At 46.1% G+C, this 27,524-nt stretch overlaps 1 protein-coding gene across 2 annotated transcripts in view; it reads right to left on the reverse strand.

The window, feature by feature from the left end:
* Nucleotides 1–27,524, reverse strand: part of TMEM65 (transmembrane protein 65) — a 188,875-nt gene that overhangs the window by 81,861 nt on the left and 79,490 nt on the right. For both annotated transcript variants that reach the window (XM_069220716.1, XM_069220717.1), the window contains one exon: nt 18,867–18,934. In XM_069220716.1, the coding sequence (XP_069076817.1) occupies nt 18,867–18,934 (68 nt within the window). The remainder of the gene's footprint in view (nt 1–18,866; nt 18,935–27,524) is intronic.

Here is a 27,524-nt window from a genome sequence, read left to right on the forward strand (position 1 = left end):
TCATGCCTAGGAGTTTCATTACAAACCTCACTTAATAGTGTTGGTTTGGGTACATGTTTAGTATTACATTTTGGAAGGCTTGTACCCTTTGTGGACTTGGAGTGGCAATCCCCTTTTGTGTGTTGATTGCTGCTCCTAGGTATTGTTGTATTTGACACAGTTGTAGATGTGATTTTTGGTAGTTTATAGAGAACCCTAGTTTGTGAAGGGTTTTTATGACGTATTTTGTGTGTAGAAGACACTGTTGCTGAGTGCTGGTTTTTATTAACCAATCGTCTAAGTAAGGGAATACATGCATGTGCTGTCTCCTGATGTGAGCGGCTACTACTGCAAGGCATTTAGTGAATACCCATGGGGCTGTTGTTATGCCGAATGGTAACACTTTGAATTGGTAATGCACGCCTTGGATTACAAACCTCAAGTATTTCCTGTGGGAAGGATGTATGGGTATGTGGAACTAAGCATCTTTGACATGTAGTCCTGTTGTTTGAGCAAGGGAATCACGTCTTGAAGTGTCACCATGTGAAAGTGATCTGATTTGATGTAAAGATTCAGTTTTCTGAGGTCTAATATGGGTCTCAGTGTTTTGTCCTTTTTTGGAATTAGGAAATACAGGGAGTAAACACCTGTTCCTTTTTGATGGTTGGGTACTAGTTCTATTGCTTCTTTTTGTAAAAATGCTTGGACTTCTAGTTGTAACAGGTGTAAGTGTTGTTTGGACATATTGTGTGCTATTGGAGGCACATCTGGTGGCAAATGGAGGAATTCTATGCAATAACCCTGTTGGATAATGGCTAGGACCCACGCGTCCGTAGTTATGTGTTTCCAGTTGTGGTAATAATCTGTAAGTCTCTCCCCCCACTGGTGTTGTGTGGTGGGGGTTTGTGACATTGAAGTCACTGTTTGGTTTGTGGGGTGTTTGGGCTCTGGAATTTCCCTCTTGTTTTAGGGAACTGTCCACCCATATATTGTCCTCTAAAACCTCCTCTCTGATACTGGCCCTGATATGTGGGTCTGACTTGTGAGGTGGAAGGCTCTGTGGTTTGGGCCTGAAACCCCCCTCTAAAGTGCGGCTTCCTAAAAGTGCCTCTGCTCTGTGGGGAGTAGAGCGCGCCCATGGCTTTGGCCGTGTCTGTGTCTTTTTTTAGTTTTTCTATTGCCGTATCCACCTCCAGCCCAAACAATTGTTGTTCGTTGAAAGGCATATTCAGCACAGCCTGCTGGATTTCTGGCTTAAATCCGGAGGTTTGTAACCATGCGTGTTTACGAATGGTTACTGCTGTGTTCACTGTCCTCGCCGCCATGTCTGCTGAGTCCATAGCCGACCTTATTTGGTTGTTCGAGATAGCTTGGCCCTCCTCAAAAACCTGTTGGGCACGTCTGTGGAACTCTTTGGGAAGGTGCTGAATGAGATGTTGCATTTCATCCCAATGTGCCCTGTTGTATCGTGCCAACAGAGCTTGAGAATTGGCAATTCGCCATTGATTGGCTGCCTGTGCTGCCACCCTCTTGCCTGCTGCGTCGAATTTCCGACTTTCTTTGTCGGGCGGTGGTGCGTCTCCAGAAGTTTGTGAGTTTGCCCTTTTCCGGGCTGCTCCTACTACCACCGAATCAGGAGTTAACTGTTGTGTGATATATACAGGGTCACTAGGGGGAGGTTTATATTTCTTCTCCACCCTAAGCGTGATGGTTCTGCCTTTGACTGGGTCTTGAAACACCTGTTTGGCGTGTTTTAACATGCCTTGCAGCATTGGCAAGCTTTGGTATTGGCTGTGCGTAGATGACAGGGTGTTGAACCAAAAGTCGTCCTCTATGCGCTCTGCATGCAATGCTACATTATGAAATGTAGCTGCCCTTGAAACCACCTGCTTCTATGCGGTACTGTCCTCAGGTGGTGACGGCCTTGCCGGGTAGCAATCAGGACTATTGTCTGAGACCAGTGCATCATACAAATCCTATGCATCCGGGTCATCTTGGCTCATGCCTGTGTGTGTTGGTGACTGCATCATTGGGGGTGTTGCTACCGGGGACAGATGGGGCAACTGTGTTGGTGATTGCTGTGGCGAGAACCGTGGTGGTGTCTTTTCTTTAGCCACTTTCGCTTTTGGCTGCATTTCCGCCTCTTGGAATGCGAGCTTGCGCTTCATCTTTATTGGAGGAAGAGTTCTGATTCTCCCCGTGTCTTTTTGTATATGCAGCCTCCTCTGGGTATGGTCTGGCTCTTCCATGCCCAGTTCTTGTTCAAATCGGTGACCTTGTAATTGTTTTGAAAGGCCTTGTTCCTCTGTATAGGAGCCTGGTTTCGGCTCCGAGGCCGCATTTTTCAGTACCGAAATCTTTTGGATAGTCTTTTTTGGCTCTGAGGAAACCTTTTTGACTTTCAGGGTGCCGAAGTCTCAGTGCCGAGTCTGGTCGGAGCCAGTATCTCGACCGGAGTCGGATGTCTTCGGCTGCTGGGAGGCCTTTTTCGGTGCCAATGTTTGGTCACCGTGTTTTCGGTTTAAGCCATGGCCTGTTGGCGGTGGCGTCCCCTTGGCCTTCATTATTAGGGTGTGAGTTTTTACCGGGGCTGGTTTACTCACGGTTTGTTGCGTCTTCAGCTGCTCGCTCTCGGACTCGTCCGAGTCCGAATCTCGAATGGAGAATCTCTCTTCTTCGACGTCGGTGTGCCTGGCCGGTGTCAACGCCATCTCGAGTCTTCGAGCTCTTCGATCCCGCAGTGTTTTCTTGGATCGAAATGCCCGACAGGCCACGCAAGTATCTTCTTTGTGTTCGGGGGACAAACACAGATTACAGACCAAGTTTTGGTCTGTATAAGGATACTTTGCGTGGCAGTTGGGGCAGAAGCGGAAGGGGGTCCGGTCCATGAGGTTTGAAGACGGACGCGGTCGGGCCGACCAGGCCCCGCCGAGGAGTGGAAGCCCCGAAGGGCCGCCGGAGCTCTTCTTTCTTCGGTGTCGATGTGCTAGCACTAACCCGGTACAGAGCGCAAACAATACCGTTGAATTTTCCGAGGGATAACTATCTTTTCCAAACCGAAATACAGAGCATAGAGGAACACGTCTGAACCCGATGGCAGAAAGAAAACAATCTAAGATGGAGTCGACGCCCATGCGCAATGGAGCCGAAAGGGAGGAGTCCCTCGGTCTCGTGACTTGAAAAGACTTCTTCGAAGAAAAACAACTTGTAATACTCCGAGCCCAACACTAGATGGCAGGATAATGCACAGCATGTGTATCTGCATCTACACATGCCATTGAACACATATATTATTATTATATATATATATATATATCAGATTTATAAAGGGCGTCTAGTCACCTGAAAGGGTATCCAGGTGCTTGCAGGTCCAGAAGGCTTATTTGAACAGCCAGGTCTTGGGGACCATTCAGAATTCCGGAATTGAGATGATGGTGCCTGGGGAGGGTTTCCAGGTTTTTGCCGCTTTGATAGGAGCGTCCTCCGCTTCTGCTTCGATAGATGCAGTAAGCATGGGCAAGTGAAAGGAAGGCAGAGCGTAGTCTTCGAGAGTTGGTGGAAGTTCAGGTGGTGGTTAATAAACGCAGGTCCAAGGTTGTGTAGAGACTTGTGTGCGTGGGTCAGCAGCTTGAATTTGGCATCTCTTCTGTATGGAGAGCCAGTGGAGTTGCCAGAGGTGGGTTTGTTGGGGAAGGGAGAGGAGGAGTCTGGCTGCAGCATTCTATATGGTCTGAAGTCTCTGTAGGTGTGCGGCGGACCTACGTAGGGGGTGTTTCCATAGTCCAGTCGGCTGGTGATGACGGTGCATCTCATGTGTAGGGGTAGCCACTTGAAGACCTCACAAAGCATGCACAAAGTGAGAAAGCAGGTGGAGGAAACGGCACAGATCTGTGATTTTATGGTGCGCTTGTTGTCAATGATGATTGAGGTCCTGGCGTGGTTGGAAGGATTGGGTGCAGGTCCAAGGTATGATGGCCACCAGAAGTCCTCCCATGCATTGCTGCTGTTGCCAAAGATCAGTACTTCCGTATTGTCTGTGTTCAGCTGCAGGCAGTTCTTTATCCAGTCAGCAACACTCGTCATGCATCTGTGGAAGATTGTTCTGGTGGTGAAAGGGTCGTCGGCGAGTGAGTGGATGAGTTGGGTGTCGACTGCATAGGAAATTATGTTGAGACCATGGGATCGGACAATGCTGGCGAACAGGGTCTTATATGCGTTGAAGAGCGTGGGGCTGAGGTATGAGCCCTGGGGAACACCACTGGTCATCTTCTTGGGTTCGGAGGTGGGAGGTGGATCTTATGGGTTCTTCCGATGACAAAGGAGGTGATCCATCTAAGCACATCCCCTTGAATGCCAATGTGGTGGAGTCTTTCGATCTGCGTGTGGTGGAATGCGGTGCCAAGAAGTTGAGGAGGATTAAAGCTACAGTTTTTCCTCTGTCTAGGAGGGTTAGGATATCATTGGTGGCTGTGATCAGGGCAGTTTCGGTGCTATGACTGTTGAGGATGACTGACTGGGAGACATTGAGTAGCTGGTTCTGCTCCAGGTAGGTCATGAGTTGCTTGCTGATGATCTTTTCCAGTACCTTCGCTAGAAATGGCCGGAAGTTTCTGGGTTCGCTGAGGGTCGTCAGAGTAGTGGTCTGACTCTGGCTTGTTTCCAGGCATTGGGAAATGTTGCAGTGATGGTAGAGTTCTTGGCTGATCCTTTGGTTTCCAACGTTGAAGATGTGGTGCAGGCATGGGTCAGTGGAAGCACCCGAGTAGATAGATTTCATGGTGGAGGTGAAGTCCTAGGTGGAGAGGATGTTCCCGGTGGTTACCGTGGTGGCTTATCTGTCAAGACGTCCGTAGGTGTGGGCTGGAGTTTGAAGTTTCTATATATGGTTGCAATCCTATTGTGAAAGAAGTGGGCGAGGTTGTCACACAGCTCCTGTGAGGGTGGGATGTTGTTTTCGCTGGCAGCCAGGTTAGAGATTTCCTTGGTGTTGTTGGTGCTTGCTTCGATGCATGGGGCAAGGACTGTCTTTTTTGTTACTCTCGGCAGGAGGTGGTAGAGGTTAAGGGAGGTCTTGAAGGCTGCTCTGTCGGAGGTGTCCTTGCTGGCGCCACCATCGCTGATCCATATGTTTGCTGTCTCATTTCGCTATTCTGAATTCTTGGGTGTACTAGCTGGCCTTTTTGAAGGATTATCTCTGGATTTTGCTCGATAGGGACAATGCTGTCAGCGCAATTGGTGATCCAGGAACTGAAGTTTTTCACTTACTGATCAAGATTGGTGGCAGTAGCGGGGTTGGAGGTGTTAATAGTGTCCACTCAGCTGGTCTCTCAAAATTTGTTCCACGTCTCTGGACATCTTGAGGGTGGAGGTATAGGAGTTTGGGATGCTGAAGTGGATGATAGAGTGATAGGTCCATGTGACTTCTGTGGTATGGTTGCTGGCAGTGTGTGTAGGGTCGTGGATGATCTGGGTCAATCTGAGGCTCAAAATGCCCAGTATGTGTGCAATGTTGTCATTGAGATTGCCGATTTAGGTTGCTGAGGAAGATGAAGTCTTCTGAGTCTAAGGCTAGGAACACAATGAAGTCTGCAATGGTGCTGCAGAAGCTGGAGCGCGGGCCCGGGGTTGGTATGCAAGGGTGCCTCTGATGGTTGTTTTGTTGACCATGTGGAGCTTGAAGTTGAAATGTTCCATGGGGGTGGTGGTGGTGCACTGCATGATCTCTGTGGATGATGGCTGTTCCTCCACACGGCTTACTGGTGCAGTCCTGGTGAGTGATTTTATATTCGTCGGGGATTGTGGGGGCAATGTCTGGGGCAGATGTGCGGTTCTCGGTGAGCAAGACGATGTCGGGCGCGAGTGTGGTGATGGCGGACACCAGTAGGTACTTATAGTTAGGACCAGTTTGCCACTTCAGCTGCTGTCCAAAATTTTTTGGGGTGATTCATCAAACAGAGGCCAACAAAAATGGGGTCCCAAAATACATTTTCACCATGCAATTTTCCATAGGGATTTTAGACACAACTACAGCCCGAACCGCTGAACTGAATTACACCAAATTTGGCAGAAAGCTGGATCTTGGTCCAAAAAGATGTTTTTGTAATTTTGTGTAAATCTTTTCAGCAGTTTTGGAGTTATTAATGAAAAGTGATTTATGTCTATCTATGGATGTGCAGCCACGCGCCAATAACAATGCCATGACTGGCCCTAACCCGACAGAAGTTGCAACCGCCATTTTGTCTATCAGCATTTGGCCAGGGATGTGGGCTGAGGGGGTGGGGAAGGGGGTGCAAAGGACAGAGGGTTTCGGGGAGGTTTAATAAATATGAAATAGGACATCAGGGGTCAGGATAGAGGATCATGACCCCACAGAATTGATTGGGGGGGGGGGGGGGTCACAAAGTATATGGGGAGGAAATTACCCCAAAATGTCCTTTTTGGGGTGTGCGAAGATCCACGGATACTCACAGTCCTAATCACAGTCCCCCGTGTGAATCTGCGATTGACCGGCGGATCTAGACTCCAATTTTAAAAAAAAAAAAGTCTCACTTACAAACCCATTCATGTACTGACACATACGCTCACAGACCCACAAAACACTACCACACCCAGTCACACAGCCACTCACAGACTCGCAGCGTGGGGTTGGATGCATTGGGAGTGGGGGAGAGGGGTGGGCTGGCTTCAGAGCCTGGCTGGCCAGGCCCGGTCCTGCAGCCAACCCCTCCAACACCCATGGCCATTGTTTGATTAACATATGCTAAGTAAATATTACTTTACTTTAAAAACCTGGAAATTCACTGAAAAAAAAACAGGTCACAGAGACGTTATAGTTAGGTTCAGATTTTACACACACAAAACCGTGGAAATTAAGTAGTCATAATTATACTTATCTCAAGAAACTATAACTCATGCCCTTGCCATGAACTGCTAATTACTCCACGTTACACCAGTCATGACATCTTCTATGACAGTATTTGCAATAAAATAAATGATGAGTAAACTGTATGGCATGTTTTTTCATTATATTTCTAGTTTGTTTTTTTTAAACATAAAATAATATTTTAATCACCATATGTAAAGCCAACCTCTTCGCCACGCAATGCCTTCAGTTGTGTGCAGCAGACAGTTGTCCGCAGGGCCTGGCCTTTGACAAGGCCCTGACTCAAATCCGCCACAGGCAGTCAACCCCACGCAGCACCCGGCCTTTGGCCGTGTATTTCAGGGGGCTGGCAAGAGGACCTGGGCAGGCCATGTAGCCAACTGTCCTGTTGGCCTTTGGTTGTACGTGGCGGGGGTTAGCCGCAGGGCCTCTCTTCCAGACAAGCCCTGCTTCCAACTCTCTGCAGGCAGCCAACCCAACACCGCTCACAGCCTTTGCGCAGCGTGGGATTGACCACAACTTGGCCTGCCACCAGGCCTTGTGGCCGAAACCCAAGCGGGCTCCCAACCCTACACCGCACACAGCCTTTAGCCGTGTACAGAGGAGGCTGGCCTTTCGGACACAAGGACTCCATCCCTAGGACCAAAATTTATATATTTATTAAGACAAGGGGCATGCAGCCCTCCCGACCCTTAACTGGCCTTGGAGCCCTCCCTTTAATGAATACATTGGATATAGGGGATAGGGTCCAGAGGGTCGAAAATGGCTCAGGGAGGGGAGCCATGTGCCTCCCTTCTCTTCAATAACACAAACAGCCCCAGGGATGGCGGCCCAAAATGGGCTCAGGGAAGGGGGGCATACACCCCCACCCTCCATATATAAATAAAAACTAGCAAGAGACATTTTTGTGGCACAACCCCACATGAATGGTGTAGGATTATAGCAAATTTTGCTATTTTGTTCCAATCTTTGCCAGACTGGGGGCCATCTGGGCCCCCACATGGGGCCTGGAGGTTGCAAGATATCCCTACCCAACCCCCTTATATCTTTTTTTTGTTTTTTTAATTCTTCAGGCCAGTAGATTAAGACCCGGAGTCCTGTAATAGTTGGCTGCATGCTACATGTGAAAAATGTTGCTCTCATCACAGTGCTCACTCCCACTCGAGTCAGAAAAGAACTCCATGGGCCAATCAGAGAATTCTATTTTTAAATTGGTGTTACTCTCTTGAGCCTCCAGCGGACCAGACAAATATGTTTGTACACTTCATTTTAAAAAAAATTACAGAATGGATTTACACTACATCACAAAGAAAACACAACCTGTGGATCAAGATCTAGCTTACTGGAAAATTTAATGCAATTTTGTTCAGTTCTGCAGTAGCACTGCCTAAAGAACAAGTTACTTATCTTCAGTAACGCTTTTTCTGAAGGATACACTAGCTACCTGTGGATTCCTCACCTTATGAATTATCCCAATGCGCCAGCTTTCAACAGAAATGTTTTCTTCCCAGCTCTCTACATCGACGAGGACGTCACAATTACCCGACTCTCACGTGACTACGTCTAACGTCATCGTGGCAAGACAATTTTTTACGTGTCTTTGAGGCGAACAGGTGATTACCGACATCACATACTCAACATAAGTACATCAATATAAACAGTCAAAATAATATCTATATACATATATAAATATATATATATATAATAATATATACATATTCACCCAAAGAAAACTTGGTATGACCAGACAGGAGGCGGGTGGGACCGTGAGGAATCCACAGGTAGCTAGTGTATCCACCAGAAAAAGCGTTACCGAAGGTAAGTAACTTGTTCTTCTGATGGATACAGCTACCTGAGGATTCCTCACCTTATGAGTAGAGTCCCAAAGCAGTACCGCACTCTGAGGTGGGTGCCTGAGTGGTCACACCAAGAAATCCTGCAGCACCGACCGTGCAAAATGGCCATCCCTCCTAACCTCCGCATCCAAGCAATAATGCTTAGCGAAAGTGTGGCGGGAAGCCCAAGTTGCGGCCTTACAAATGTCAGCCACTGGAACACCCCTGGCCAAGGCTGAAGTGGCAGACGTAGCCCTGGTGGAATGGGCCCTGATTCCAACAGGAGGATCCTTCTTTGCCAAAGAATAACATATTTTAATACAAAGAATGACCCACCTGGACAGCATTCTCTTATGGACGGCCTTGCCTTTCCTTTTTCCCACATAGCCAATGAAGAGATGATCGTCCACTCAAAATTCTCTGATCCTTTCAATATAAAAGCTTAAAGCCCTCCTTGTGTCAAGCCAATGCAGTCTCTCCTCCTCTTTCGATGGATGGGGAGGAGGGTAAAAAGGACAAGAGTGTGCTGGATTGCCCCATATGAAAGGGAGTAACTACCTTTGGTAGGAAACCCGCCCTGGTTCTCAGCACTACCCTGTTTATAATGCAAACAATAACACATCCGACAAATGGGCTCGTAAAGGACCAATTTTCTTCTCTTCACACCAATCAACACATTTTGCCCATCTGCCCGCATAGACAGACTTGGTGGAGTGTCACCTGGCCGATAAAATAACGTCCACCACTTCTGGTGGGAGAGAAATGGAACTCAAGATTGCCCTGTTCAATCTCCAGGCATGAAGGTGCAGGCTCTGGAGGTGGGGGTGTAGAACCTGCCCCTGCGAGAGGAGGTCTGCCCTGTGAGGGAGACGGAGCGGAGGACACAGTGAAAGCTGGAGAAGATCTGTGTACCTCACCCTTCTCGGCCAAACCAGAGCTATTAAGATGACTTGGGCCCGGTCTTGGCGAATCTTCATCAGAACCTGAGGAATCAAGGGTATGTGGGGAAACGCTTAAAGCAACTAGCCATTCCAGGACATCTGAAGCGCGTCCAACGCTCCTTGCACCAGATACTGGAGGCTGGAGAACGACGGGCAGTGTGCATTCTCCCGAGTGGCAAACAGGTCTACCTGAGTAAACCTCCACATCTGAAAGATGTAACGGATCAGGGCTGGATGGAGCCGCCACTCGTGATCGGCCGAGAAACGCAGACTGTGACTGTCCGCACGCACGTTCAGATCTCCGGCCAGATGGTTTGCTACAAAGCAAATCCGATGGTCCTGAGCCAAGGACCAGAGCCGCAGAGCCTCTCTGCAGAGAAGGTACGACCCTACTCCTCCCTGCTGGTTTATAAACCAGATCTCAGTAGTGTCGTCGGTCAGGACTTGGACGGACTGACCGCAAAGGGAAGGGAGAAAGACCTTGAGAGCCAGACGTATTGCCTGCAATTCCAACAGATTGATATGAAACATCTGTTCCACTGGAGACCAACGACCTTTGACCCCCCCCCCTAGATCCCCCAGATGAGCTCCCCAGGCGTCCGTTATAACCGTGGCCACTGGAGGCGGTAGTGAAAACGTCCTTCCTTGGGAAAGGTTGCCGTCCCCACCCATCATTGCAGGTCCGCTGCAGTGTCTCTGGAGATTGTTATTGACTCCTCAAGAACCCCCTTTGTGCTGAAACCACTGCCTGCGGAGGCACCACTGAAGAGCCCTCATATGCCAACGTGCATGAGTGACCAACAGAATACAAGAAGCAAACAGACCGAGCAGACGTAGGACCTTGAGGACTGGAACAACCGCTCCATTTCGAAACATTGGAATCAACGCCTGAATGTTCTGAATCCGCTGAGGCGGAGAAAAGGCCTGATCCAACGTTGAGTCCAGTACTGCCCCTATGAACAGGAGGCGCGGAGAGGGCTCCAGGTTAGATTTGGGCACGTTTATCGAAAAGCCCAAATCGAACAACAACTGGGTGGTCATCCGTAGGTGATGCAACACGAGCTCTGGAGACTTGGCTTTGATCAGCCAATCGTCCAGGTAACAATACCGCTATTCCCTTCCTCCTGTGACTTGCTGCAACCACCGCTATCACCTTCGTGAAGACTCAAGGTGCAGAAGTAAGACCAAACGGAAGGACCGCAAACTGGTAGTGTTGCGACCCCACCACAAACCGGAGATACTTCCTGTGCGACTTGAGAATAGGGATATGAAAGTAGGCATCCTGCAAGCCAACCAACACCATCCAATCCTCTTTGTTCAACGCCTGAAGCACCAGCGCTAGGATCAACATTTTGAATTTCTCCTGTTTGAGGAACCAATTCAAAACCCTCAGGTCCAGGATAGGCCTCAAACGACCATCCTTCTTTGGGATCAGGAAATATCTTGAATAAGAACCCTGACCCCTTTCCTGCTCTGGAACCAACTCCACTGCACCTTTTGATAAAAGGACTAGAACTCCCTGCTGTAACAGGAGATGATCTTCTGTGCAAAAGGACCGGCGGAGAGGGACGGGAGGGGGAAACTCCCAAAAAGGAAGGGCATAACCTTTCCACACAATATTGAGGACCCAGGAGTCCGATGTGATTAACTCCCACGCGCTGAGAAAATTAAATAACTTTCTCCCTACAGGAGAAACATGAGACGTAATGGGCAGAGAACTAAGGCTGCTTTCTTTGCTGCACCCCCCTGCCACAACCCCCCACCCAGAGGAAGAGGCAGGGTGCTGATGGGTGGCCCCTCTTGTTCTAACTCTACCTCGCCCTCTATAGGATCTATAGGGCAGACATGAAGGTTGCTGGCCTGACGGTTGGGGTCTTCCACGAAAGGAAGCTCCTCGTCCGAACCCAGTAAGCCTCCTAAAGGATCTGAATGGGGTGGTAGTGGAAGCCTGCAGGCCCAAGGACTTTGCCAGTAGCCCTAGTCTCTTTAAAGCGGTCTAATGCAGAGTCAGATTTAGCCCCAAACAATTTGTACCCATCAAAGGGCAGGTCCAACAGGGTCGTCTGGACATCCGTCGAGAACCCAGAAGACCTCAACCACGCAAGTCTTCTGGGGACAATTGAGGTGACCATCGCTCTGGCCACAGAGTCTGTAGTGTCCAGACCCGACTGAATTACTTGCGTAGCAGCAACCTGAGCATCTGACAGGAGTCCCTGCATCTCCAAAGGCAGATCGGGCAGCACAGCCTTGGCCGCGTCCATCAGAGTATCTGCCCAAAACACAAGTCGCATTGGCAGATTTGAGGGCCATGCTACATGAAGAAAAGGTATTTTTGGCAGACTGCTCCATCCTCTTGGATTCCCTGTCTGAAGGCATGCCAGGGAAGGAACCAGGAGCCGAATAAGACAAGCATGAAGCCTGTACCACCAAACTCTCCAGAGTCAGATGTTTCGACAGGAAACCCGAGTCCCCCGGAGCCACTCTATACCTCCTTGCAATCGACCTGCTAACAGCAGACGAAGTCATGGGCGTCTTCCAAACTTCCAGAATAGGCACCATAAGAGCATAGTTAAAAGGCAGAAGAGGCTCCGCAGCAGCTGAAGCAGGATGGAGGACCTCAGTTAAGATATTAGTCTTGACCTCTGCAGAGGATAGTGGGAGGTCCAGAAAACCTGCCAACTTCCTTAACACAGAATGAAAAGAGGCTACCTCCTCTGTAAATTCCCCTGGAGAGGCTAGATCCCATTCAGGGGATGGATCTAGTCCACTTGCCGAGTCCAAACCCTGATAGCCCCCCAGGGGCTCAGCAATTTCTCCTTCCTCCAGGAGTTGCCTCTGATACTGTTGCTCCTCTAAAAGTCTGAGAGCCATTCTTCTTGACCTTATCCTGGCCTCTATTCTCGGCGTCTACATGGAATTCACCGACGAAGATCTCGGCTGACGTGGACCAGGAGACATACCCCACTCTACAGATCCATCCGATGCCGGAACCAAATCCATCGGCGCCGAGGGCATACGGGCCCGCTTCACCGGCGTCGAATGAGTATGGGGGGACGTCATCGGCACCACTGGTCTCGCAGGTGATGTCACCGGCGTCAAAGGTCTTCCGGGCGACACCAACAGTGTTGACGCCGGCCCAAAACCCTCCGCAGGGCAAAAGGGCATAAACGGCGCTGGTCTATATGGAGCCAGAGCGCCTATTGAAAAGACCAAGGGGCCTGTGGGACCAGCCGGTGCACCTCCAGGGGCCATAGAATTGAAGATGTTGAACATGGCATTTAAAAACTGCCGGAGCGTCCACACTCAGAGCCGGGAAGGCTGGATACCCCTGTTCCTCCTGTGGCGCCGGCGCGGATCCGAAACGTCCCATTGCGCTCCAGGCAAAAAGCGAGGACTCTCCTGAGGCTCAACCACCTCGAAGACTGAAGGAGCCGGAGAAGCTTGAGGACTCTGAGGTGATGGAGTCGCCGTTGGACTAAACTCCCACGTCGCACAACGCCGACTTGGAGACCTCAATCGGGACAGACCTCTATCCAAATGACACCGGGAGTCATGCGGATGCCGTTTCTTGTGCGACCTTGAGGATTTCCCAGAAGAAGACCTGAGATGACTCCTATGCTTCTCCTTCGCGTTGGCCAAAAAGAGTTTGGCCTCCCATTCCGTGAGCGCCTTTGGGTTCATCCTCTGGCATGAACCACACTCCTCCCCATCGTGCTCAGACCTTAAGCACCACAGGCAGTCATTGTGCGGGTTCGTCACCGACATGCGCCCCTCACACTCCCAACAAGGCTTAAATCCGGATTTCCGAGGAGGAGACACTGTAACCTACAATTAAACACCTTCGGTAGCAGTAACTCCCAAGAACTAGGAAAAAATCTGTTATGCTTTGAAGGCACGGAAAAAAGGGAATTGACGTCAGTACGCTAACGAGGACCTCTTATTGCCACGATGACATCAGACGGAGTTGCGTGGGAGTTGGGTAATTGTGACATCCTCGTCGACGTAGAGAGCTGGGAAGAAAAAAATTCCGTTGAATGCTGGCACATTGGGAGAATTCATAAGGTGAGGAATCCACAGGTAGTTGTATCCATCAGAAGTGGTCTATGGACAATGCATGGGGATTTCGTGTTTTGGGACCCATTTTTCGTTGAAGTGAACTTGCTTTTTTTTGGAAAATTTTGTGAAGACATGTCAAAGGGTACCAAAGTTATTAGCAAACAAAACAAAACACCTTTGCTATAGAACAGCAAACCTAACTATAGCTACCTCGTGGCAAGCGCCACTGGGTTATACACGTATATAGGATATATTTTCTTTTTTAAAAACAGATGTCAGTAGCAGCAATCTAGTTCTAATATGGTCAAACTTTCTATAGGAAAGGATTTTTTATTTTCTTAAAAACTTTGGCACTGTATGACGAACCTGTATGAAACTGTCCAAAAAAAGGTTCAGCTTTGGTTCCTTTACAGAAGGTTTTGTGCTGATACATTAAGCGGGGGCCAAAAAAAGAGGGGGGTGGGGGTTCTTAAAGTGTAATTTTCCCATGTTAATTCGCATAGGAATGTTTGCTCTCGGATACAGAAAAAACAGCAACAGAGATTACACCAAATTTGGCAAAAAAGTTAGAACTTTACTCAGAAATTAGGGTTTAAAAAGGGACTCAGGTTATGCATATAAAGGGTTTATCAGAAAGGAAAAATAAAACGTTAGAAATATCTGGGCGTTTCATGTGTGGGAGTACTTGGTACTAGTACTGTGATACTTCAGCAATTTAATACTGAAACTTGACTTGTCTAGGGAACTTATCCTATCGACAGCCAATTTGGTACCACGGTACTGAGAAAGTACAGGTAGTAGCAGGTTTAGGGACTCTGTCCCAGAGTCCTGCAAAAAAGTGAAAAATAAAAAACATAAACATCGGCTGGATGAATACAACTTGATGCTCAGGCCATGTTTGAGGGCTTAGGGGGCAAAGGCCTTGTGCAGCGGGCCAGTTGGCCCACTGCAAGGGTGGAGGCATGGCTGTCAGCAGCATGCAGTGGAGTGTTGGCCACTCATGGGGTTGGCTCCAGGTCCTGCGGCCGACCCTCCTCATGTGCATGGCAAGAGATCATGTCTAAAATATCAATAGTCATTAATTATGCCATATATGAGGTCATGAGTGATGAAATTAGGGTGTTGTAAGCAGTCCCTGATGGGGATTCAAATTACGGTTAGTTCACTAAACTATAATTGGTGAATTTCAGCATTTGTTTCAGTTCATAAACATCAGCTCTTATCTCTTATCATCACCTAATTATAACAGCACTTGCGTTTGTTTTTAGTGAATTTCTGTTTAACATATGTTTCGATCTTATTAACTATATCTATAATAATGTCACTTTAAACTTTGGCGCTTTTAGTGAAACTGTAAATATTATATATATATTCTCCTCCCCCACTCCTAAATATAAAAATATATGTATCGACTTTACTTATTGTTGTGTCTCACTTTCTGATCAAACACAATTCTTTGATTTATAGCTTTGGCATTGTTTGATTTATCTAGAAGAAACCTTCCAAAATAATGTAAAACAAAAAATTACAGGAATCAGTATGAAGTGGTGATAGGAGAAGGTGGGCTAAAAAAGAGAAAGTGTTTCCGTTCAAATTCTGCAAGGAAACTTTGCTCTTGGCTACAGCAAAACCTGCTGAAAGGAATTACACCAAATTTGGAATGAATTTAATTCAAAGGACTGTCTGACTGGTGTGGTTAAACCTGTTTTGGGGAAATTAGTCCTAGAAAACCTGTCAAATGGGCTTTGAACTAATGATTCAGAAATCTATAAATTAACCCTTCAAAGGCAGCCTATCAACTTAGGTTCATGTATGGTCTGAGGACCCAAAACTGAAAAAAACATCAACCCACTGGTCAAGGAAGCTTTTGCTCCAGTCATCCTTTGTGGGACCACAAACTCACAATCTGGTTTGGGGATCCGAACAATTTGATTGACCAGCCACACCAGAAACATTTCTTTTACAGCTGCCATTACAAGATGGAAGAGACAGTCTTGGAAGCCTGAAAATAATTAAAAGGCCAAATAAGGGGTCAGGGTGAGTAAACCTGGACTCATAGGCTTAGATAGACCATCACCAAAGCCCTTACCCATCACAAGAGTTTAACAAAACAAGATAAATCTCAGCTCATCATACATGGTCTGTAAACACAGCTCAGCCTGCCAAAACCAGGCAAATAAACATGCCCATTAACTTGGTGCAAAGTTCATAGACTCTAACAGAAATGGCAGACTATAAAACTTTTGGGAACGGTGTTGACATCACCTATTGCAGTTTGAGGACTATGTACAGAAACAGCAAATTAAGCAACCATGTATGTACTTATTGTGAATCCCATGCAACAATTTGTAGAATTGGAACAAGACTGAGGAAAAGACCCACTGACTGGATGAATTCACGAACGCGGTGCAAAGTCTTTTAACAAAGGGCAAGTTCAAACACACAAATTAAATTTAAGAAAAGCAATATTTCACCAATACTTATTGTGAAGGGGCCTGGAATAAAATTCTGTATTAAGCGGTTCTTTCTTAGTGAATTGAAACCTTTTTTTTTTTTTTTTTTTAAGACTGTGCACAGTCCATGGACTGTGTGTGCCTTGCAATGAGGGCATAACTTCTTCAAAATTCTATAGGCTTCTGGTTGAATCCGTAGACTTTCCAGCAAGTCTTCAAACGTTCTGTGCTTTTCAGTAGTTGAAATGTATGCAAGTCCACCACATCAAAAGGTGAGCCTTTCATACGATTTCTAGACAGCAAAGCAGTTGCCATTCACAGTTCATTTCCATTTCAGAGATGTGTTTTAGAAGATGGCTGCAGGACCATATTTGCTTCTCATTATGTGTATGCTGAAGCTTAATGGTGCTGAAAATAACAAACCTCAACAAAAAAACTAACAAGGGAAAATACATAACATAATAAAAAAACAATTCACTCTAGCTAAATAAGTGTTTTCAATCTTCTTCGGAAGCACAATAGTTGAGGAATGCTCTGAATTTTATTTGGAGGTTTATTCCACTTGCTGACCCCTATGAGTCTTTTGTACGGTCGTTAGGGATGACTAAAAGATTAACCCTGCTCGACCCCAAGGATCTAGGAGTAACACAGATCAAGAACTTGGCTTTAAGAAAGGCAGGAGCGGATCCCTGGACCACCCAATGTGTAATCATCATCCCGTTATAGAAAATCCACTGTCTAACGGGAAGCCAACATGATGTCCCAGAGGAGTCTTACTGACAAGACTGAAATTCCTAAACAGCACTCATTTCCATAATTGAAATGGGACAACAGCAGCAAGGGTTGCATAACAGGGATTCATGACTAGAATCAATAAAAAGCTGAATTTCCTTTTCCAGTTTTATCTGCCACAAGCTGGCTTGAGCCACACTAGCAACTTGATGATCAAGTGAAAGACTCATGTCAAGATGAAATCTAAGGTTGCATACAACCTCCTAAAGCTGAAGGAAAGAACCAATTAAGACTGGACATTTGTCACCCTGTGGTCTGATAGTACTACAGGTGATCAGGAGCTCGGTTTTCACTGAATTAAGCTTAACAAAAACATAATTGGGCCATTGAGTGACGTGCAACCTTAAGGGAATGCCCAAGACTATCATACGGTATGCACTGCAGAGTGTATGGATACTTCACCTGATGAATTTTAAATACAAGTCAAGTATCATTGGTGTGCATATTGAATTGCACACCCTGTGGAACAGGAGCTCAGCTAATGAGCAGCATAATACTAGAGACAGGAGGACCATATTGACTCCATGGCACATTGTAGGAGATAGAATTATCCTCATAAGTGAAGTTAAAAATATGGTTTGTGCCCAAGAAAAAGAGGAACTAAACCATTTCTGTGAGTGTGAATCACATCCCATGCCTTCTATTCTCTGCAGCAGGATTAGTGATCAAACTAGGGCTCAAGTCTAGTTCTATAAGTTTTGCATTCCCACCCACAGGTGCCTGAACTTAAATCAGCACACAAATGCTTGACTGTGAAAGTTTAGGTTGTTGTAGGCCAACACAACCCCACTAGGCATTCTTGCTGGTGCGGTTTCCATGCGTTCTGGGTTGCTAACTGTCCCCTAAAAGGATCAGGGATGGAGTGATAATTTAACTCCCAAAGGATAGTGCTCTCACCTAAAAAGTGTCATATCAAAAGGAAATGGGAAACCTTGATAGAGTGCCCCGCATTCCCTAAGAAACAAACATTAGCAACATTAAACATGTTTCATGCTAGTTAGTGTGCAAGCTGCACCTAGCTGTCCTAAAAAGCAAATCCTGTAATGAAGCAGCGTCTTGGGCTACACCAAAGCAGCACGTAGGCCCCATTTGATGAACACACTACACTATTGCAGTAAAGTTGTATGATCAAGGAAGAGCGTTAGGAAAATGAATCACAAGATGGAGGTCGTTTTGTTCATGATAAACTTAAAAGCATACACAGTAAAATATTGGTTGGTAGATACTTTTGATGAGGAATCAGTATGTTCACTGCTTCATTAAGAATGCCTATTCTGTGAACAAAACCAACCATAAATCCAATACGTAACCATGATGAAGTAAATCAAATGAGCGCACAAGAGCAATTCGTGGCTACCACTTTGTCCTTATAAAAGGTTAACGCATCACAAAAGCACCCACTTCTGAACACAACAAAAAATATAAATATTTAAAATGCCATGTCTACAAAGTGAACACACCAAAGACTACACACCGGCTCTCAATTACAAGCTGTAGTTCATGATGCATCTGCAGACTAACAATGCTGCTTGTTGTCCCATTACGAAATGGCAGAGTGTAACCACCTCAGCTAGTGGTTCCCAACCTGTGGTCCGGGGACCCCTGAGGGTCAGCGAAGCCTCCTCAGGGGGTCCACAGCTGCTTAGAAAATTAAATAATATTAAAAGATTAGGTCCCCCGACTTCAGTAATGACTCAGTAGGGGGTACCTGTATTCCAATAATAATTCAGTGGGGGTCCTCGGAATCCAGTAATGAAAATGTGGGGGGAACCACTTACCTAAGCAAAATATGCAATTAGTGCAATGCACAAATCTGAAAAACAAAGTCAAGTGAAATTCCTCAAACTCTCAGCATACAAAATATTTTTTTTCAAATTGCATCAATGAAGTCATCCGTTTGGAAAATCAGGGAAGAATGCATACTTACAGCAACAATCATAATGGCATTATCCAGGAAGCCAAATCCTATGAAAGGTAATGCGTTGTGCAAGCCAACTGGAAAAGAGGAGTAATACCAAATTAGAGTATGAATACAAAAATACTTCATATGAATTTGCTTAACCAATCTGAAATATCTTAATTTAACCTATGTTAACAGTAATACTAGTTTTTCAAATCTGTAACACAAGTTATTGCAGCTTGTTGTTAAATTGGAAAAAACGTTTCTTTTGTTATGCCTTACTGAAAACTGCTGGGAAGCAAACCATAACAATTGCACGACTGCGAACTAGAAGATGGCAACACAGATCCAACTTAGGCTTCCGTGTCTGTACTGCAGTCAGATAGTGCTGGTCTCTAGGTCACAGAATAAATATCACTGAAAACGTCCAACAATATAACTCAAATTTAGTTTTAGCAATTCTTAAACATACTCCGTCGCTCTTCATTTGAAGAGCGGATAAAACATGCTGCAAAACAAAAATGCACACCACATTGCAGACCTACGAATGAAAGTGAAAAATTAGGAAAGCATATAGTTACGTTTACCAACGACCTCACGCCAGCGAGTGTGCTAGATACTGGATAATTGTTTTGGAAGATTGCCTTCGTTGCACCACTGCAACCCTCCCATCAACCGTGTGCAATATTTACACATAAGGGGGAAAAAAGTGAGTCTTATCCCACCCTGCTTGTTTGGAGGGTATCAATATGTTGGAGTATCTGCGAGACAAAGTTGTGCAGTCAGGGGACTGGAGTATTTAGGCTCAGGTTTTCACATGACTTGCATTAAGTGCTTGTTGTGTTGCTCCGGTACTTAGACAAATACGTCTCAGTGGATATCGACCTCCCTAGACTCTGGTGCTTCTTTGGGATATAAAGATTGAGGCTACTGAGCTTTGAAAATCATATGTGCCATAAAAGTTACCTTATCAAAGGACGCTCTTTTAATGTCCCAAATCAAAAGAGCACCACCACCTGAATGAAGAGAGTGAGCAATACCCAGAGTAGGTCCAGATAACTTGGAAGTGTCGTGCTCGGCTATCTAGCCGCATGCGAGGAAACTCTTACAGCTGGGGAGACTGTACTGACCTCTTACTGCTGCTCTGATCACTAGCACTGGGACCGTTTAAAAAAACAAAACGCAATAGAATATTCGTTTTTCAGAAGAGTAAACTAAAAAAAAAAAGAGTAAAGACTTTGATAGTATCAAAAATAGAAAATCTCAAATAAAACCAGTTGAAAACGTAGGAGTGGGGGTGTTTTCCTATTTACAGACAGTGGTAGGCTTAGATAAGAAGAGGCATTGGGAACCAGTTATATTGATCTGTTGGTTGGTCACAGGAAGAGGTAAAGCTGCCTAGACTGAAAGGAAGGATTATAGGCTTTCTGCTTTGTAGCTCAATGAAATGCATCTTTGAAGACTTTCCCCATTTGGAAGGGTTGAAGAACTTAGAGGTTTGCATGTTTATGAGAGTAGTTTTATAGCAGCTCACTGCTCCTTAGAAAGCTGGATATTTTATAAAGGTGTCCAAAATTCAACACCAATTATTTCTACAGGCACATTTACTCCAATAGGGAGTGCCTTTTCACTTTAAAAAAAAAAATTATTCATTTGATTAACACCCTGCTAGAACAGCAGTTCGAACTGATGTAATCCAATGTTTGTGCTGTGTCATAATTCAATTCTTAAAAATGCAGATTAAAGGATTTTTGAGTTCATCAATCCTAGATTTCCAATTAAATAACCTCCCCAGTTCATGACTTCTCCTCAAAGATCTGTTGTTGCTATGCCACCTTCCAACAAACCTCTAGATGTTCTTAAGATAAAGTTTATTGACTTTGTCAGGAACCACCTGATGGACTGACTATAACCTTCCGAACTTTTTGTAATGGTGGAATGCAATCTGTCTCACTCACAGAAAAACCAGAACCTGGAATAATGCACTTAAATGAACTGCGGCTATCATTCACAAACCTCCTCTTCAAGTAACCAACTTGCAATGAAACCTGACCATCTTGAACGTTTTATGCATTTTATTGTCATATAACATTTTCCTTTTTGGAACATGTATTTGCTTGATTACTTAATACTTGCCTTAAATTGTTCGAGAATCATGGAATCCAATAAAAATATTTAACAGAGAGTGAACCGGTCTGGACAAATGCCTATTTCCATTCATACCCCTCATGACTAAGCGTGACCGTCCACCTCAACCATATGGGTAAGCTCTGTTTAGTACTCACTCCCTAAGACTGTGATGTCTTCCAAACTGGGGCAGCTGGTAAACTTTGAAAGAGGTGGGGCATACACATGTACAGATAATCGGAGCAAGCGAGCAAGGCTGACATTTTGAAGAGGGGCTCAGGGAGGGTTCTATCCTGCAAGAACATTTTGAAAATACAAGACCAAATGGGGTACTTTACTGCACAATTTGTACGTAAATTGGCTAAAGTTCAAAGGTGCTGAATGAAATATTCCACTGCTTTTCTGTGGTGTACCAGAAAGTGCTACTTCATGCCAGGGTGTGGGTGCTCAAATTCCCAAGGCAACTGTAAACAAAAGGGTGGCAAAATAGTACGTTTGTCATCAAAACTTCCTGTAAAAACTTGGTAGAGAGCTGTATGTAATACAGAGAGTAAAAAAGGCTATGCCACATCATAAGACCCATTATTTATCAAAATGCACATATTCCATCTTGTTTTTCCAGAATGGGTCTTATACCAGTCAGCCTTAGGGTGGTCTTCCCCCAAACATTTTGCCTGCTTGCCTCTATTTTCTTGTATTTTTGCTTCTGTCAGCTTTAGGACTGTGCACTTTACCACTGCTAACTAGTGCCAAAGCACTTCAACTCACTCTCCTAAACAGGGTTTCATTGGTATATAGCTGATTGGCATGTTTAATTTACATTTAAGTCCCTACATAGTGTGGTATACCATACACTCAGGGCCTGTTAATTAAATGCTACTAGTGTGCCTGCAGCACTTATTGTACTATATACCTAAATAGAACTTCAACACCTGTCCCAGGCCTACCATTACAGCCTGAATGCGTTGTTCCACTGCCATGTTGACTTGGCATTTAAAACTCCTTGCCACGCCTTAAACTCCCCTTTTATTACTTCAAAGCCAACCTGACGGTGGGCCATAGGTAGCCCATAGGGTAGGGTGGTATGTCATTAAAGGGTAGGACATATACTTTATAATTCCTGGTAGTGACAAACTCATAACTTTGTTTTTCACTACTATGAGGCCTACCCTTCCAATAGGACAACATTGGGAATACGTTATTAATTTTAACCCCTCTGGTGCCTTCAATGAGGTGGGTACGTCCGCTGCCGTGGCACTCAGGCGCCAGGGACGTAACCACCTCGTCCAGGAATGGGCCCTCGGGGAAGCACTAGCGCTCCCCAGAGGGCCTCGCACCCCACTCCCATGGGCAGAGATTGAAGAGGAATCGTTTCCCCTTCCACCCCACCCCCAAGTGATATCTGGTGATGTGATCGCACGCTGACCTCATCAGAGGCCGCCCCCACTGTGATGGAAGCTCATGCTATTGCATTTCTCTTCCTATCACAGGCTGGGGGCGGGAGAGGCACCAAGGAAGAGGAAAGGAAAGGTCTTTCCTTTTCTTTGATGTCCCTGTGAGCATTTCTGCAGCCTGATTGTGAAGGCAAGGGTCGCTCCCCTGGGGGGCAAATTATCTTTATGCCACTTCTTCCCCCCTTTGGGGGCAGAGCGGGCTATTTTTATTAAGCCAATAGACACCAGGGATTTTATTTTTTAGGTCAATTTCAAGCAAGGGGAATGACCCCTTATGCAAAGGTTGCTCCCTGTGGGGGGAGGGGGCAAATTTGTTTAAGGCCATTTCTGCCCCCCTTGGAGGCACATCGGCCTATTTTAATTAGGCCTATCTGCCCCCAATGGAGGCAGAAACTACTAGGCACCAGGTTTTTTTTGTTTTTTATACAGATGGGGAGCGACCCCTTAGGCAAGGGTTGCTCCCCTAGGGGACAATTTTATTTTAGGCCATTTCTTCCCCCCTATTTCTATTAGGCCGATCTTCCCCCAGGGGGAGGCAGAAACCACTTAGGCACCTGGGATTGGTGTGTTTTGTTTGGGGGCAAGGGAGAAGCCCCTCAGGCAAGGGTCGCTTCCCATTGCCCATTTCTGCCCCCCTATTTTTCTAAGGCCCATCTGCCCCAAGGGAAAGCCCACCAGAGACCAGGGAAGATTTATTTAAAAAACAAAATGTGGGGGTATGGCCATACCCCCACCCTAAATAAATGAGGACAAAGTTGTTCTGCCCACCGGTGGGCAGATGGGGCAATTACACCCGATCCACTCCATGGGGTGCAGAAAGCCTACTGGATGCCAGGAAATAAAAATAAATAAAATAGTGGGGTGGTGGCTACCAACCAGTATGGGCATGGTTATGCCCCCACCCCAACTTAAGGGGGTAACAGTCTTTCAGCTCTCCCCCGTATACTAAAACATCTTATCCCATGGCAAGCAAGAGGACATTTGATTATTTTGGGTTTTGGTTTTACATTTTGGCCATGAGAGCTTGTCTAACTCTCAAAATCGTCCCACTTGGAATGGTGAGGACTGTGCTTTTTGGACTTTGGGATGCTGCCATGTAGAAAAATCTACGGGACCTAGACACATCTGAAAACTAAACATCTGGGCGAGTCCAGCGTGGTGTGCTTCACATGCACCACGCACCATTTTCCTACCACAATGCCCTGCAAACCTCCAACTTTGCTTGAAATCACACATTTCCCCACATTTTTTGTGATGGAACCTTCCAGAAACTGCAGGAATCCACAAAATTCCTACCACCCCGCACCGTCGCATCTATACCTATACAAATTCTGCCCCACTTGTTAGCCTAAACATGTTCTTTTTTTAATTTCACACTGCCTTTTTGGACCAGCTGTGGTTCCCCCTAATTTGACATATTTTTGGCTCTTCCCCATCACAGGCACTTGGCCCACCTAAACAAGTGAGGTATCATTTTTACCGGGAGACTGAGGGGAACATTGGGTGGTAGGAAATGTGTGCCAGTGCGTTGATCCCACACAGAAATGTGGGAAAAATTAGATTTTCTTTTTTTTTGTTTTTTTAGCTAAATGTGGGATTCAGAGAAAGAAAACACTGGGGGATTCTCACAAATCACACCTCCTTGGACTCACTCGGGTGTCTAGTTTTCAGAACTGTTTGGGTCTGGTAGGTTTCCCTATATGGCTGCTGAGCCCAGGACCAAAAACGCAGGTGTTTTGGGGCATTTCCTTTCGCAAGCACTAGGCCGAACCACACAAGTGAGGTACCATTTGTATCGGGAGACCTGGGGGAACGCTGGGGGGAAGGAAATTTGTGGCTCATCTCAGATTCCAGAACTTTCTTTCACTGAAATGTGAGGAAAAAGTGCTTTTTCTGCAAATTTTGAGGCTTGCAAAGGATTCTGGGTAATAGAACCTGGCGGAAGCCCAAAAAGTCACCCCATCCTGGATTCCCCCAGCTGTCTAGCTTTCAGAAATGCACAGGTTTGGTAGGTTTCTCTAGGTGCCGGCTGAGCTACAGGCCAAAATCCACAGCTCAGCACTTTCCAATAAACCCCTCTAGATTTTAATGTAAAATTGAGATGTGTCCATGTTGCGTTTCCTGTCACAGGCATTAGGCCTACCTACGCAAGTGAGGTATCATTTCTATCGGGAGACTTGGGGGAAACACAGAATAGTAGAACAAGTGTTATTGCCCCTTATCTTTCTCTACATTTTTTCCTTCCAAATATAAGACAGTGTGTAAACAAGACGTCTATTTGAGAAATGCCCTATATTTCACATGCTAATATGGGGAGCCCGGAATTCAGAGATGTGCAAAATAACCACTGCTTCTTAACACCTTTTCTTGTGCCCATTTTGGAAATACAAATGTTTCCTTGATACCTATTTTTCACTCTTTATATTATTTCACCAAATTAATTGCTGTTTACCCAGTATACAATTAAAACCCATTCCAAGGTGCAGCTCCTTTATTGGCTCTGGGTACCAAGAGTTCTTGATGAACCCAGAAGCCCTATATATCCCAGCAACCAGAGGAGTCCAGCAGACGTAACAGCATATTGCTTTCGAAAATCTGACATCGCAGGAAAAAGTTAGATTAAAATGTGAAGAAAAATGGCTGTTTTTTTAACTTAATTTCAATATTCTTTTCATTTTAGCTGCTATTTTCTGTAGGAAAACCTAGTAGGATCTGTACAAATGAATCCTTGCTGAATTCATAATTTTGTCTACTTTTTAGAAATGGTCAGCTGTCCGGGATCCAGCAGTGGTTTCACACCCATTTCTATTACTAACTGGAAGGAGGCTGAAAGCACCAAAAAATAGTAAAAATGGGGTCCCAGTAAAATGCCAAAATTGTGTTGAAAAATGTTGTTTTCTGATTCAAGTCAGCCTGTTCCTGATAGCTGGGAAGATGGTGATTTTAGTACCGCAAATCCCTTGTTGATGCCTTTTTCAGAGTAAAAAACACAAGCCTTCTTCTGCAGCCCGTTATTCCCATTTTTTTTTTCAATTACATTTTTGCTGCATTTTGGCTAATATCTTGGTCTCCTCCAGGGAAACGCACAAACTCTGGGTACCTCTAGAATCCCTAGGATGTTGGGAAAAAAGGAGGCAAATTTGGCGTGGGTAGCTTATGTGGACAAAAAGTTATGAGGGCCTAAGCGCAAACTGACCCAAATAGCCAAAAAAAAGCCTTGCACTTGAGGGGGGAAAAGGCCTGGCAGCAAAGGGATTAATAAACTGTAATCCCTAAATAAGAGAAGGTAGAAATATCATGTTGGATACCTATGCTATGAACTTATATCAAATTTATCATTTGTCATGAAGTTTGAAAATGACACTTTTAGTAAATTGGCATTTCCTGCCGCCAGCCCTCTGTGCATACAGCCTGTCACAGGTCACACGACAGGGTGTAAATGACAGTTAAGTTTGTGTGAATTCCATCCAGATAGTGTCACAATAGTGGGATGAGCAGAGCCTGAACATCCCATCAACGGGCAAGATGGGGAGGGCGGGGCAGTACTGAGCACAATCCTACTTATGCGGGGGGAGTGGGCATGTGGCCAACCGCCGAAGATGGCAGACGTCTGATCGTGGGGCTCCCATTCCGGGCCCGCAGCCACACATTACTCGGCGTATCCAGGGGCCATCTGAATTTAGGAGGTACACCCCACGAGCGCTGCTGTGACAGGCTACCAGCAGCGCAAATCTGAGAAGAACTGCGGAGGAGGACATACAAGGCACGACAGGCCAGGCCTGGGCTGTCCGGCTGCGATGATCCCTGGCAGCCGCCCGCACTACCGGACTGTGGCGGCGTGCGGCGAAACAGCTGGATAATGGAGGAACGCGGTGAGTCAGAGAGGCTGGGGAGTAAATAATTGCCTGAGAGGACAGCAGGGGAGAGAGAGGTGAGAGCGTCGGGAAAGGCTTCAGGAGGCCCGAGAGGACTGGTAGCCCATTTTCTGCTGAGGATCACTGGCAGATTCACCGGAGGCAGTTGGTGCGGGGAGAGGCCCGAGAGTGCCTAGAATCAGCTCTACGATTGGGCCAGCCCCATGAGAGGCCACGGTGAGACTAGCCGGACTATGGTCTAGCAGGGGAGAGAACTGGATTGCCACTAGAAACATACTGCCAAGATTGTCGCATGTCTGGGGGTTACAGAGGGACATTACATTATTGGCCTGGCCCTCCCCCCGATGGACTGAATGCTGAATCTTAAAGGCTTATCATACTGACTTGAAGTAAAGTGACGGGCAGAGGAGCATGGTCATTGGAACTTTATATTCCTCTCTCATCTAGAGTACATACCTTGCATTGAGACCGCGCTGCTGGAGGCCGAAAAAGCATTTAGCTATGGGATGCACTAAAGGCAATCACATGGACCCTAAAGAACATGGCCAGCAATCAACATACTCAGAGCTCTAGGGTGTTAATGCCCGAAGACTATATACCGTCCACGCTCGCGGACCCCCACAACCCTCATAAACAAGCTGGATGTTATCCTGAAAGAAATCTGAGATTTGCATCTAGCAACAGATCAAAGATTGGGGTCTATCACTACTGAACTTGGTCTCCTTGAAGATGAACACGGAAAATTAGCAGATGGGGTGAAAATCACAGAGACAGGCATTTCTGCCTTTGTACCCAGAAAGAAGGACAGTGAAGGTGTGATCAATCAACTGCAGAAGCAGGTGGACCCTACAGGAGAGGATAGAAGATTCAGAGGGAAGATCACGCCATCACAATATCTGCATAATTGGCCTGCCGGAGGACACTGAGGGGTGGGATGCCACCCAGTATGTGGAGACATTGCTACATAGTGACTACTGGGTTATCGGCCTTCTTCACGGTGGCGAGAGCACACAGAGTCCCAAGCAGGAGGCCTCTGCAGGGGGGCCACCCTGCTCAATCGTGGCCCGTGTACTGAACTACAGAGACCGCAACACCCTCCTGCGCACCGCACATGAGGCAGGCCCTCTCAATATAGACAATGCTCGTATATCTCTGTATCCAGATTACACACTGGTGGTCCAGAGGCAGACAGCATCCTTTCAGATTATGAAGCAGCGACTCCGAGCAAA

This window comes from Pleurodeles waltl, chromosome 2_2 (genome assembly GCF_031143425.1).
Source record: "Pleurodeles waltl isolate 20211129_DDA chromosome 2_2, aPleWal1.hap1.20221129, whole genome shotgun sequence".
In the NCBI taxonomy this organism is placed as follows: Eukaryota; Metazoa; Chordata; class Amphibia; order Caudata; family Salamandridae; genus Pleurodeles; species Pleurodeles waltl.